Source organism: Acomys russatus, chromosome 7, assembly GCF_903995435.1.
Source record: "Acomys russatus chromosome 7, mAcoRus1.1, whole genome shotgun sequence".
NCBI classification, from domain to species: Eukaryota; Metazoa; Chordata; class Mammalia; order Rodentia; family Muridae; genus Acomys; species Acomys russatus.
The window spans coordinates 52,613,235-52,626,961 of NC_067143.1; the positions used below are offsets into that span (position 1 = coordinate 52,613,235).

Below are 13,727 nucleotides of genomic sequence, written 5' to 3' on the forward strand. Positions count from 1 at the left end.
CAGGGTCTTACTCTTAAACACAGGCTGGCCTAGAACTCATAGAACAGGCTGGCCTTGAACTCAAAATCTTCCTGCATCTTACCTGAGATTTGAGATTACAGGTATAAACCACCACATGCAGAAGTCACTAACTTTTTTTTTTACAAAGACTTATTTATTAAGTATATAGTGTTTTGCCTGCATGTATACCTGCACACCAGACAAGAGCACCAGATCCCATCATAGATGGTTGTGAGCCACCATGTGGTTGAAAGAACAGGCAGTGTTCTTAACCTCTGAGCCATCTCTCCAGCCCCCAGTCACTAACTTTTTAAAAGTACAAAGGAGGCAGATGAGTGATGGCTTAGGAAGTAAAGCACTTTCCATGACACTGGATGACCTGGGTTTGGTCTCTGGGATCCATGTGATAAAAGGAGAAAACTGACTTCCACAAATTGCCCTCTGACTTTCTACATGTGTGCCCATATACATGCACAGACCAGTAGGTGACTTTTTTTTTAAATCAATAGATAAGGGCTGAGTGTAGAGTACTTGCCTAACATGCACAAGGCCTTGTGTTTTTGTCCCCAGCCCTGCTTAAAACCATGAGGTTGTATGCCTGTAATCCCAACATTTGAGAGGTAAAGGCAGGAAGATCATGAATTTAAAGTCATCTTGGGCCAGCAAATACTAAGCCAGCCAGGGACATGTGAGATTATGCCTCAGAACAAGAATATCCAATGAGTTCAGCCAGATGAAAACAAATTAGGAAAATAAATCTTAGTTTTATGGGGCTAGGGAGATGGTTCAGTGGAGAAGAGGGCTTGCTGTGTAAACCTGAGGTCCTGAGTTCAGATTCCTGCTCAAAAAAGCCAGGTGTGGCCCCCAGCTTGTCTGTGACTCCAGTGCTGGGACACAAAAGAGGATTTTGGGGACTGCCAGCCTAGTAGTGAGAGACCCTGTTCAAGGGACTAAGGCAGAGAACTATAGAGCATACCTGTTCTTTTCTGGCCATTGCAGACATTCACCTAGGTACAGTCACTAGTACTTGTGTGTGCGCGCATGCACATTGTTAAAGTTGGAGGCTGATGATGCACCTAAGTTCGTAAAGGGCTTACTTAGAACATGCACAAAGCTCTAGATTCTGTCAAAGGCACTACAGAAAAGTTGGCATGGTAGCATGTGCATGTAATTCCAGTACTTGGAAGGTTGAGACTGGAAGATCAGAAGTTCAAAGTCATCCTGGGCTACATGAGGCCCTGTCTTTATTTGTTTATTGGTCTTTTTCTTTTCTTTTCTTTTTTTTTTTAAGATTTATTTATTTTATTTATTGTATATGAGTGCTTTATTTGCCAAAGAAGAAGGCATCAGATAACATTATAGATGGTTGTGAGCCACCATGTGGTTGCTGGGAATTGAACTCAGGACCTCTGGAAGAGCAGGTGGTACTCTTAACCACTGAGCCATCTCTCTAGCCCCGATTGGTCTTTTTCAAGACAGGCCTTTTCTGTGTAGCCCTGGTTATCCTGAAACTTACTTATTTTAATCATTAAGGGGCTGGAGAGATAGATCAGTATTTAAGAGTACTGGCTGCTCTTCCAAAAGACTTGGTTCTTGAAGTTCCCAAGCACCACGTGGCTCACAACCATCTATAACTCTAGCTCCAAGTGCTCCAGTGCCCTCTTATGAAAGAAAGCCTCCATGGACACTAGGCATGCATGTGGTAAAAAAGATATATATGCAGGCAGAGCTCTAGGCACATGAAATAAATGACAGGGTTTTTTTTAGTCAGTAAGCTGTATATTGCTCTTTGGTGGAGCTCTTGCTTAGCATGTGTAATAGTCTAAGTTTAATTCCAAGTACTAGGAAGAAAACTAAATATAACAGACACAGACATGTACATGTACAGCGCTTGAGTACTACAGACAGTTAAGTTTTTAAACTAACAGCTGGGGTGCTTTTGTTTTCATTTCTTGTTTTTCAAGATAGTGTTTCTCTGTGTTGCCCTGGCTGTCCTGGAACTTGCTTTGTATCCAGGCTAACCTTGAACTCACAGAGATCTACCTGTGTAGAACTTTGTAGTCTTATGGTTTCATTTTCCAAAAATAAGAATTTGTCCTTTTAAATTTTTTTCTATAGGCAAGTGTCCATTGAGGAGGGAGAGAGGAAAGCCAAAGAGCTGAATGTTATGTTTATTGAAACCAGTGCAAAGGCAGGCTACAATGTAAAGCAGGTAAGTGGTCCTGTTTTTGTTTTTGTTTTTGTTTTTGTTTTTTTGAGACTGATTTTCTCTGTGTAGCCCTGGATGTCCTGAACTGGATCAGTAGACCAGGCTGGCCTCGAACTTAGAGATCTGCCTGTTTCTGCTTTCCCCATTACCATCCGGCCAGGTAAGTATTCTTTGCATAGGAATGTTTGTTCCTAAATTAAGAAATAATTGTGAGTAAGCTGTTTTTTAGTATAGCGTTTTCTTTCAGTTAGCAACATGAACTAGAAATGTATTTTCCAGGGACTGAGAAAAAATATCTATGGCATAGTTTTTGTAAAAAGATAAAATACCTACCAAACTATTCTGATTATACACAGGATAACAAATTCATTCATTATGAATGAGTACTATTTCTGAGTATAAAATTTTGGACTTTTTAAACTCTGACTATATCCCTGCTTCATTGTCTTAAAGATAGATTTTCCCCATTTTAATATTTGGTAGTTAGACTAATACAGGAAAACTAACGCTTGCTATAAAAGTATACTCTTTAAAAATTGCTGGTATTAAGCCGGGCATGGTGGTGCATGCCTTTAATCCCAGCACTCAGGAGGCAGAGGCAGGCAGTTCACTGTGAATTTGAGGCCAGCCTGGTCTACAAAGCAAGTCCAGGACAGCCAAGGCTACATAGAGAAACCTTGTCTCAAAAAACAAAACAAAACTGCTGGTACTTAAACTTTACAAAGGGGGAGGGTTTCGGGGGTAGGGGGAACAGTCCAGTTAGAGGGCAGGTAATGAGACCTTATATTATCAAACTGTTTTTCCACAAGATGGGTCTGCCAATATCTCACTTGCCAAACTTACATAAGGGGTAGTTAAATTTATTAGACTTACAGACCATGTTTTTTTTCTTTCTTTTTTAAAAGTGGTTTTTGTTTTGAGATAGGGTGTGCTGACTAGTTTTATGTCAACTTGACATGAGCTAGAGTCATTTTGGAAGAGGGAACCTCAATTGAGAAAATGTCCTTCCATAAGATTGGCTTGTGGGCAAACTTGTGATACATCTTCTTCAGTTGATCTGAAAGGGTCCAGATCACTTTGGATAGTGTCACCCCTGGCCTTGTGGGTCTGGATACTATAAGGAATCAGACTGAGCAAACTATGAGTAATAATCTAGTAAGCAGCACCCCTCCATGGTCTCTGCATCACTTCTTGCCTCCAAGTTCTTTCCTGACTTTGTGCTTTGACTTCCTTTGGCGATGGACTGTCAGGTGGAAGTAAAAGAAACTTTTTCTTCCCTAAGTTGCTTATTATGGTCATGGTGTTTATCACAGCAGTATGTAACCATATGGTTTTTCTATGCCCACCCCAGCTCTAAATAATGACCTGGAGACCTTTATATGTATTAAAAGCTTCAGGTACTGTAGCTGGGAAGATACTCAGCTATTCTAACCCAACAAATCTGTCTTGGCCTACTTCCTGTCCATGTGGCCTGTTACCTGCCATCTTAGTCTTGCTCTGGCTGTTCTTTTTTGTAAATCTGTATCCTCATAGTGACTCCCCCTCCCTCTGGTCCCCACCTGAGATCCCCTCACTAGGATTGGAAGTCCTACCTTATCTCTCCTGCCCAGCTATTGGCTGTTCAACTCTTTATTAACTAATCAGAGGTGATAGAGAAAAAAACATTGAGACAGATCTCTGCTACAGAAATTGGCACTTGAATACACAGTGCACAAAAAGCATCCTCCAACAATAATAGAAAGTGCAAGGCATGGGGTCTCACTCTATAGGTCCCCTAGGTACTGAGATTACAGGCTTGAGCCACCATAATACATACTAAAATTTTATGTGTATGAGTGTTACACCGCATGTATGTATGTATGTAAGGATACCATGTGTATGCGTGCCTGGTACACACAAAGGCCTGAAGAGGATGTCAGATCCCTGGAATTGTAAACCAAAGTATAGGTGCTGGAAACCAAACCTGAGTCCTCTGCAAAAATAACAAGTACTCTTAACTGCTGAGTCTTCTCTAGCCTGAGATCACATCTTTATTCATCCTTTTTATTTTGTATACTTTTTATAATAATATTCATTTATTGGATGAATAGGTCGGCCTACCCCAGCCCACTTTTGAGAGTTTCCTGTATCCTAGACTGACTTTAGCCTTACTCTGTATATTGTATCTCAAGAGTTTTGTATGTTTTGTTTTCATTTTTGTTTGATTCTAGAAATTTTTTAAATTTATTTTATTTCTTCATGGACCCTTTTCATGGTGTTTAATCTCCTGAGTTGGTATGGCCTCTAGGGTTTTTCTCTTGAGTCACCTCAGCTTCAGCGGTCTGGGCGTCTCCGTGATCCATTCCATTTACTGAACTTGCACAGTTTAGCTAAGGTGTTTATTTTGACTTTCTACTACTTTTTTGTTTCTTTCCGTTTTCTAGTTGATCTCCCTGAGACCCCACTTCACAATACACTTCCCAACTTCATGTTATTTTTTTCAGTTTTTTAAATTTTTATTTATTTATTTGGTTTTTGGAGATAGGGTTTCTCTGTGTGTATATGTATCTCTGGCTGTCATAGAACTCACTCTCTAGATCAGACTGGCCTCAAACTCAGTGATCCCTCAGCCTCTGCTGGGATGAAAGTGCTGGGATGAAAAACATGTCGCGCGCGCGCACACCCCAGCTTCTCAGGGGTTTTTTTTTTGGTTTTGTTTTTTGTTTTATTGGTTTGTGTTTTGGTTTTTCAAGACAGTTTCTCTGTGTAGCCTTGGCTGCCCTGGACTCGCTTTGTAGACCAGGCTGGCCTGGAACTCACAGTGATCTATCTGTCTCTGCCTCCCATATGCTGGGATTTAAGGCATGCACCGCCACAAACAAGCTTTTTATGTATTCTTGAGTTTGGTTGATCAGTATTTTGTGTCTGTATTCACACACACACACACACACCCCTTTTGTGCATATTTGATTTTTGTAAAAAGAATTTGGTGATGTTCTTTTCTGTTTTATGCAATACTTTCAGAAACATTAATGTTAGTTTTTTTGCAAGTCTGGTAAAATTTACTAGTGAATCAGTCTATCTGGGACTGATTAAGTTGGGACATTTTTCTTATTATTATTAGAATGTAATACCATCATTTCTTCCTCTCTCCTATCCAAAGTCACAACCTCACAGCCTCCTGTTATTTAACTGTTTTGTTTGTTTATTTGTCGAGACAGGGTTTTTCTGTGTAGCCCTGGCTGTTCTGGACTCACTTTGTAGACCAGGCTGGCCTCAAACTCACAGTGATCCAGTTTCTGCCTCCCAGTGCTGGGATTAAAGGTGTGTACCATCACGCCCAGCTTATTTAACCATTTTCATACACACACAGAGGGCGAGAGAGAGATTAAGAAATTGTCTTAGTTACTGTTCTGCTGCTGAGAAGTAACACCATGACCAAGGCACCTTATAAAAGAAAAAGGAAGGCTTTGCTAGGTGGTGCTGGTGTACACTTTTAATCCCACCACTTGGGGGCAGAGGCAGGTGGATCTCTAAGGCCAGCCTGGTTCTAGGATACCCAGAGAAACCTTGTCTTGAAAAAATAAAAGGATAGGGGTGGCATTTAATTAGGGTCTTCCTTATAGTTGCAGAAGGTGAGTTTGTGACCATCATGGTGGGGAGCATGGCTACAGAGCAGTAGCTGAGGGCTTACTTACATCTGATCCTCAAGCTGGAGGTAGAGAAGGAGAGAGCTAACTGGGAATGGCTGGGTTTTGAAACCTAAAAGACCACTGCTAGTGACAACAAAACCACAACCCTTAATCCTTCCCAAACAGTTTTGTGAACTGTATACCACCTACTCAAATACATGAGCCTATGGGGCCATTCTCATTCAAACCACCACACATACAAACTAGATATATAAATACAACTTGTGGCCTCTATGGAGTGTTGTTGCACAGGTTTCTAGGGCTGACCACTGAACTGGTGTTGGATAACCTGTTAAGGGGTTCATCTGTGGGGAAGACTAATTCTCCCTCTCTCAGAAATTGCTAATTTCTCATAGCTCTTCCAGGAGTGGGGCCTGTGATGTCAACTCTTGTTAAAGTTGTTCAGGCCATGTTTAGGCAGCCTAGTTGGGAGATTTTTTTGGTTTTTCAAGACAAGGTTTCTCTGTGTAGCCTTGGCTGTCCTGGACTTTTGTAGACCAAGCTATCTGCCTGCCTCTCCCTCCTGAGTGGTGGGATTGCAGGCACATGCCACCACTCCAGGCTAGTTGGGAGATTTTTAATTACTGCTTTATTGTTACCACTTAAATTAATTATTTAAATTGTTTATCTGATTTTGGTAAGTTGATAGATTATATGCCTCTAGAAAATATGTTTTTTAGATAAGACCTAATAATTTTTTGAGTTTCTTTGGCATTTGTTGTAATGATTCCCCTTTTCATTCCTAGTTTTATTAATGTGGGTCTATCTCAAGCGATTTTGCTATGTTTGTTTTCATTTTTGTTTGATTCTAGAAATTTTTTAAATTTATTTTATTTCTTCATGGACCCATTCATTGTGTTTAATCTCCATGAGTTGGTATGCGCTCTAGGGTTTCTGTTGATGTCACCTTCAAGCTCAGCTATTCTGGCTTCTCCTTGATCCATTCCATTACTGAGACTTTGCACAGAGCTTTTTATTTGACTTTTACTACATTTGTTCCCTAGCTTTTTTTCTTTCTTTCTTTCTTTCTTTCTTTCTTGAGACAGGGTTTCTCTGTAGCCTTGATTGCCTGAACTCGCTTTGTAGACCAGGCTGGCCTCAAACTCACAGAGATCCGCCTGCCCTCTGCCTCCCGAGTGCTGGGATTAAAGGCGTGCGCCACCACTGCCCGGCTTCATTTGCTTTCTTGATGCTATCATAAGTGAGGAATGACCCTCTACTTGCCGTCCTATGGTTGTCACCTTAATACCTTCTCTTCTTACAGCTTTTCCGACGTGTTGCTGCAGCTTTACCTGGAATGGAAAGCACACAGGACAGAAGCAGAGAAGACAGTATCCTTTTTGTTTCTGAAGAAAATTTTACTGTCTAGTCAAGTGTGGTGGCACATGTCTTTAACCCAGCACTTGGGAAGCAGAGGCAGGCAGATTTCTGAGTTCAAGGCCAATTTGGGCTACACAGTGAATTCCAAGACAGCCAGATATATGTAGCGAGATCGTGTCTCAAAAAAAAAAAAAACAAAAACAAAATTTTACTAGTATTCTTTGGAGCCATATTTAGGTGGCATATTAGTTACTTGCTGACAAAAACAGCTGCGGGTAGAAGGATTTGTTCTGCCCACTGTTTAAGGTCACAGTCCATCACAGTGGGGAAGATACAGCAGCAGGGTATCATCAGGATTACTAGGCAGCTGGTCATGGTGCTTCTGAGGTCAGGAAGCAGAGGTGAGTGCTGTTTCTTCTTATTTAGTCTAGGACCCCAGCCCATGAAGTGAGTCACCCATATCCTATGTGGATCTTCCCACCTCAGATAGCTCTGGAAATGGACTCAAACACTCAGAAGTTTGTCTCCTAGATGTCATGAATTTGGTCAAGTTGCCAATCAACTGTCAGAGTTGGCTCGTACTGTAAATGTAAAAATTGGTGTCTTGAGGGCATAGAAACTCAGGATTTCTGTAGGAAATTAGGCCTGGTTATCCAGATGGACCTGGCTTCTTACTATAATTCAGATTTTGTTGCTTGCTCTCTTGCCCTTTTTCCTTTTCTTGTGGGGATGTGGTAGAATGGAATTTGTTTTACCTACTTTGTTTTTTGTCTTGAGATATATTGGTTTCAGGCCAACCCCAAACTTCTGATCCTTCACCTTCTGAGAAAAGACATATACCTGCAAGAGATAATTCTTCATGTGGTATTGGGGATTTTACTCAGGGTGTCCTGCCTGCAACTGAGCTCAGCTCCATCCTTCTTGCTCCTGCATCCCACCTTAAAGATTGTGTGCATGCATGCCCACAAAAGCCAAAGAGGTTAGAAAAAGGACATAGGAAACACATCTAATGATCAGTTGTTTCTAAGAGTTTTGATTGGATGTTTTCATTGTATTTTCCTTCTAGTGTTTCCTCATTTGAAAACAAATTTTTTTTAAAAAAACAAATTTATTAAACTGAAGACTTCATAGCACTTTGCATTCAATGATCCATATTTCTGAGTATTTATTACTTTTAATAACAATAAGTTCTACTAAGTTGGAATAACATAAAATTTCCCCTTTCTTGAATTATTTTGTAGAGTATGGTCAAACTCTTACTATATATAATTCTTTAGGTAATATTATCTTTATATAGTTTTCTTGTTTCTATAGAATAATTTTCTTAGAATACAGTCCCATGAATAAAGCTCATGTTTTATTTAATCTTGTTGTATATGTCTAAAAAGTAAACAACCAAATAGGTTCTTAAATCAAATAGAAGTATAAGGGGCTTGCCAGAAATGTCAGACTTGAACAGAGTTAGAATTGTACTTTTGTATACGACTCCTTAACTTGTGTTTCAGTGATTGACATAAAACTGGAAAAACCTCAGGAGCAACCAGTCAGCGAAGGAGGCTGTTCCTGCTAATCTCCCCTGGCATCTTCAACCCTTCTGCGGAAGCTCACTGCTTTGGCCCCATATTCTTTCATTGACTGCAGTGTGAATATTGGCTTGACCTTTTCCCTTCAGTAATAACGTATTGCAATTCATCATTGCTGCCTGTTTCGTGGAGATGATATATTAGCTTCACAAGCACAAAAAGTCAGTGTCTTCATTATTTATATTTTTAATAAGCCAAACAATTCCAGCATACTCGTGATAACCTTGAGGATCAGATACATTTTCTTAACATTTTTCCCTTTTTAATGTTATGATAATGTACAATAAGATGATGAAAATCTCAGCAGTGTGTGTGGCTTGTTAAAGAGCTGTGTGTTCACAGCAGCATTTGCCTGCCTTGCTGTCCCCAGCTTTTCTTGCCTTCTCCTTCTCCCCTTCCCTGTTCTTACCCTACCCCCAAACAGAGACAGCAAGCAGCAGTACAACCAAGCCCTTTGGAATTATCCTTAGTTTTACAGATACCATTAGCTCCTGGCCACGAGCCACAATGTCCAAAATTATTTTTGAGCTCTGGTATAAATTACTTAGACCTTTTTTGAGGCCTGAACCCAGCTGTTGCTATCATGATGGCAGTGCTTGAATGAGGAAAGGGTTCTCTTGTATCTTCAGCCTAGTGAATTTGCTGAGTGCTTACAGTAAAGGGATGTAAAATGTATTTCTGACCAGAACAGATGATCCTTTCACATGAGCTTTACCTGACTCTGGGAGAGAAAAGTAGCCAAGTACTTCAAAACCATTCTTTAGTATTTGTTCAGTCGTGGTGAAATTATAAAAGTTCTAACAGTTCTCCACAAATTTTTTTAGTTGTCAAAATAATTGTCTTTTTTTAAAAAATCAACACCTTTTAAAGCAATAGATTTCACTTGGGTTTCTTTTCAAAAAAAAAAAAAATGCTATACAGACAAGGCATTGTAAAAATCAGTTCCGTTTAAGAACCAGCAGAATATAAATTTGACAACATGAGGAAAACTGCTGTATCTAAAGGAAATAATATCTAAAGTTTACCAACAAAAGTACTCTCGCAGAATAGCAAATAGCCCTTTGCTCTGGACATTTGAGGTCAAATTTAAATATGGAAATACTTTCCTTGCAAGCCCCTAGAGGCAGGTCAGAGAAAGCATGCATTAAGAGGGAAAGGAGAGAATGGAAATAAAAGTAACTATAATGCAGATTTATGCCTTATTTTTTAGCATTTTTTAAATGTTGGGTCTTTCGATCTGTTTTTTGCTTTTTATTAGATCTATATAAATAAGTTAACTAGCAGTTTAGTTTTGTATTTAAGCTACAATTAATCTTTTTTCTTTGGTGATATTTATTTCTTTGCCTTTTTTTTTTAACTTTGAATTTTTAGGTGTTCTGTTGAATGTTTAGAGCTTCATCGCCATGGCAATATGTATTTCCCTTGAAATATTGCAAACAAATATACTAGGAGTGCACCCTTTTAATCTTTACTAGTTATTGTGAGATTGCTGTGTAAGTTAATAAACACATTTGTAAATACATTGTTTGCAGGAAAAGAAATTCTGAGTTCTAGCTCAGAAGACACCTGCGGAGTTTATGTTGTAAGCATTACTTAACACAGTATAAAGATGAAAAGGTAACAAAAATAACTCATACTTCCTCACCTCCTCATTGCAACAAAATCCTTAACTAGGAAAACCTGATTCCCCTCTCTCCCTCTTCCTCCTCCACTTCTCACGTACTGTCACCTTGTAATACTTGGAGAGCACTTGGATTATGGATCTGAAAAGAGAAATACTTTCAGATAATCATTAGCCCACATACCCTGTAACTTATACTCAAACATGGGATGGAGTTGTAAAGTGCTTTTATAATACATATTATTGTTAAAAGCAAGGATTGACTCTTTTGTTTTATTTTGACATGGCATGTCCTGAAATAAATATCAATTCAATATGGCAGATGGTTCACATTCTTTATTTGAAGGAATTGTGATTTCTGAAAGGGTGTGTGGTTGTCTTCCTATGCTGTTGCATTGGGTTCTTTTTTATGTTGCTTTTTAAAGTAACCAGTATGCTGTTTTTCATATTGTTCTTTTTATTTGGCTTGAGGTTCTTCCTCTTCTTCTTTTTTTTCCCCTGGGTTTTTGTTTTGTTTTGTTTTTTGAGATAGGGTTTCTCTGTGTGGCCTTCGCTATACAGAACTCATTTTGTAGACCAGGCTGGCCTCGAACTCACAGAGATCCGCCTGCCTTTGCCTCCTGAGTGATAGGATTAAAGGTGTGCGCCACCACGCTGGGCTGGCTTTGGTTTCTTAAGCTGAAGCAGTAACGTGCATTCAGTCTAGATTTTTTTCTTTAACACAGTTTGCTGCCAAATATATATATAAATAAAACACAACAGAAAACAGGTATTGACTTGGTTTCCATCCCTGCCAGTATACTGAGTACACATATGCTGCTTCTCTCTTAGCACTGTAACGTGGACTAGAAATAAAATCTAAAAATGAATTCATAACAAGAACAAATGGAGGGGAAAGCCCAGGAAGTCTGGATTCTTTTGGAGGGCTGAGGGTATGAAGAGGGGCTGCAACTAGAGAGACAGCCCTTACCGGGATAGCACTAGGATAAACAGGCACCTGCTGGATGGGATACTTTGGTCAGTTATGGACCATATATCAAACTATGCTTTGTATAAATACAACTGAGCTAAAAAATAATGTCAGAATTTGAGGCCAGCCTGATCTACAAAGTGAGTCCAGGTCAGCCAAGGCTACACAGAGAAACCCTGTCTCAAATGAATAAAAAAAATAAGCAGCTTTTTAAGTAATAAAAGTCAAGGCTTGGTTAAAAAAAAAAATCATGTAAGGCGAAAACACAAAATATCTCTTGTCTTTGGTAATGTTGGTATCTGTTGTGTGTTTAGTCACATAAAAGTAGAGCACATGCAATTACATACAATATATGATGGCAATAATAAAGTCCATATTACTGTCTTTCTTACATTATTTTAAAATGTCGTTCTGCTTAACAGCAACAAAAAAAAAATTGCAAAAATATTATGCCAGCCAGACACTTACACATGTGGTTACTATGGCTTTTGGCTGTGTGTGCTTTTGTGTTTAAGCTTGTGTTCTGTTGATTATGACACCAGCAGGAGTAGGCAATACTGCATGTAGACATAATAGCTAGGTTAGTGTCACAGGTTATACCTTCTGTACTCTGATGCTGACTTGGTGAAGAGATTGTTTTGCTGTTAGAGAAGATCATGTTGGCCTTGAACTCACAGAATTCCACCTGCCTCGGCTTCCTTAAATGCTGGGGTTAAAAGCATGTGCCACCACACCTGGCTGGAATGACTTTTTGTAAAATAATTTTAATTGACACAATGGTGCATATATATAAACCCAGCACTCAAGACCCTGGAGTAGAACGATTGTGAGTTCAAGGATGGCATGGTGTGGGTTCCAAAACAATTCTCTCATGGAGGGAGGGGTACATGACCTACAAACAGGGCCTCTAACCATATCTTGCCCATAGCCAGTTTTCAACTTAAGCTTTAGCCAAATGTGGTGGTGCATGCCTTTGATTCCAGCAGTGGAATTTGGGGGATTAGGGGAGCAGAGGCAGGTACATCCTGAGTTCAAGGACAGCCAGGGCCATACAGAAACCCTGTCTCAAAAAGCCAAAAATAAGTAAGCGTTATTGGAACCTCAGGGATACTTTTAAACCATTCAGCTACAATTGAACGGTTACAACAGTTCTTATGACCCCAAACTCTGAAGTATTTACTTCTGGTCCCTTACAGAGTAAAGGAAATCCCTGCCTTTGGTCCTTGAGATCTGACTCTACCCTGCGATGGCATTAGCATTAGGACACTACAACTGCCAACAAAGGTGAAGTACTGCAGTAAGATGGCGTGGAGGATTGGCCACATGGTTCCTGGGACTCTTCAGTGTGAGATTTGTCCCCTTTGCATAATATCATGTGGTCATACTTAACTGCCTATGCTTGAGATAAATGACAGCTTCTTCGGTGTGTTAAGTATTGTCTCATTCTAATTTTTTTTTTTTTTCCTGTGTATTGGCTGCCTTAGACTCACTTTGTATACCAGATTGGCCTCGAACTCACAGAGATCCACCTGCTTCTGCCTCCCTGAGTGCTGGAATTACAGGTGTGCACCACCGTGCCCAGTTCCCACTCTGAATTCTTGAATCTAACTTCCAGCCCTGGCTACCCCTGTGTTTTCCCTTCGGCTGAAATCAATTTTAGTGGGGATTTCTGCCACTTCACAGCTGCGAGAAGCCTAATGCAGGTTCTGTTTGTCCCTAGCCACTACATTTCTTTCTCTCTCTTGGATTTTTGGTTTTTTGAGACAGGGTTTCTCTGTGTAACAGCTCTGGCTGGCCTGGAACTCATGGAGATCCGCCCGCCTCTGCCTCCCAAGTGCTGGTGGCCACTAGGTTTCTATAAGAACAGTTAGTTCAAGTTTAGGTTGGGGAGCTATGGTAGAAACAGTCCTAATACTTGGGAGCTGAGGAGATGCTTCAGTCACAGTTCTTGTCACATAAACAGGAGGACACAGCACCCAGGTAAAGAAGCGAGGTGTAGAAGCCAGGCATGATGGTATACACTTTTAATCCCAGCACTGGGAGGCAGAGGCAGGTAGAGCTCTGAGTTTCAGGCCAGCCTGATCTGCAGAGCAAGTTCCAGGACAGCCAGGGCTATACACAGAGAAACTCGGTTTCAAAAAGCTGGGAGCCACAGCATAAGCCTTTAATTTCAACCATAAGACAGGAGGATCCGGGCTGCAAGTACCAGTGGGCCTCTCAGATCTGTTTCCATCTGATTCTCCCTCCCTGACACAGCCAGAATGGTGAAGCCGGTGGAGAGCAAGGAAGCTTTTCAGGAGGCCTTGATGGCTGCAGGAGACAAACTTGTAGTTGTAGACTTCCTACCATATGG

General features: G+C 40.3%; 1 protein-coding gene across 2 annotated transcripts in view; it reads left to right on the forward strand.

Moving 5' to 3' along the window:
- The window catches only part of Rab6a (RAB6A, member RAS oncogene family), a 34,270-nt gene extending 24,643 nt beyond the window's left edge, over positions 1–9,627 (forward strand). For both annotated transcript variants that reach the window (XM_051149045.1, XM_051149046.1), the window contains exons 6-8: positions 2,119–2,212; positions 7,145–7,211; positions 8,706–9,627. In XM_051149045.1, the coding sequence (XP_051005002.1) occupies positions 2,119–2,212; positions 7,145–7,211; positions 8,706–8,770 (226 nt within the window). In that variant the 3' untranslated portion in view covers positions 8,771–9,627. The remainder of the gene's footprint in view (positions 1–2,118; positions 2,213–7,144; positions 7,212–8,705) is intronic.
- Positions 9,628–13,727: the final 4,100 nt, after the last annotated feature.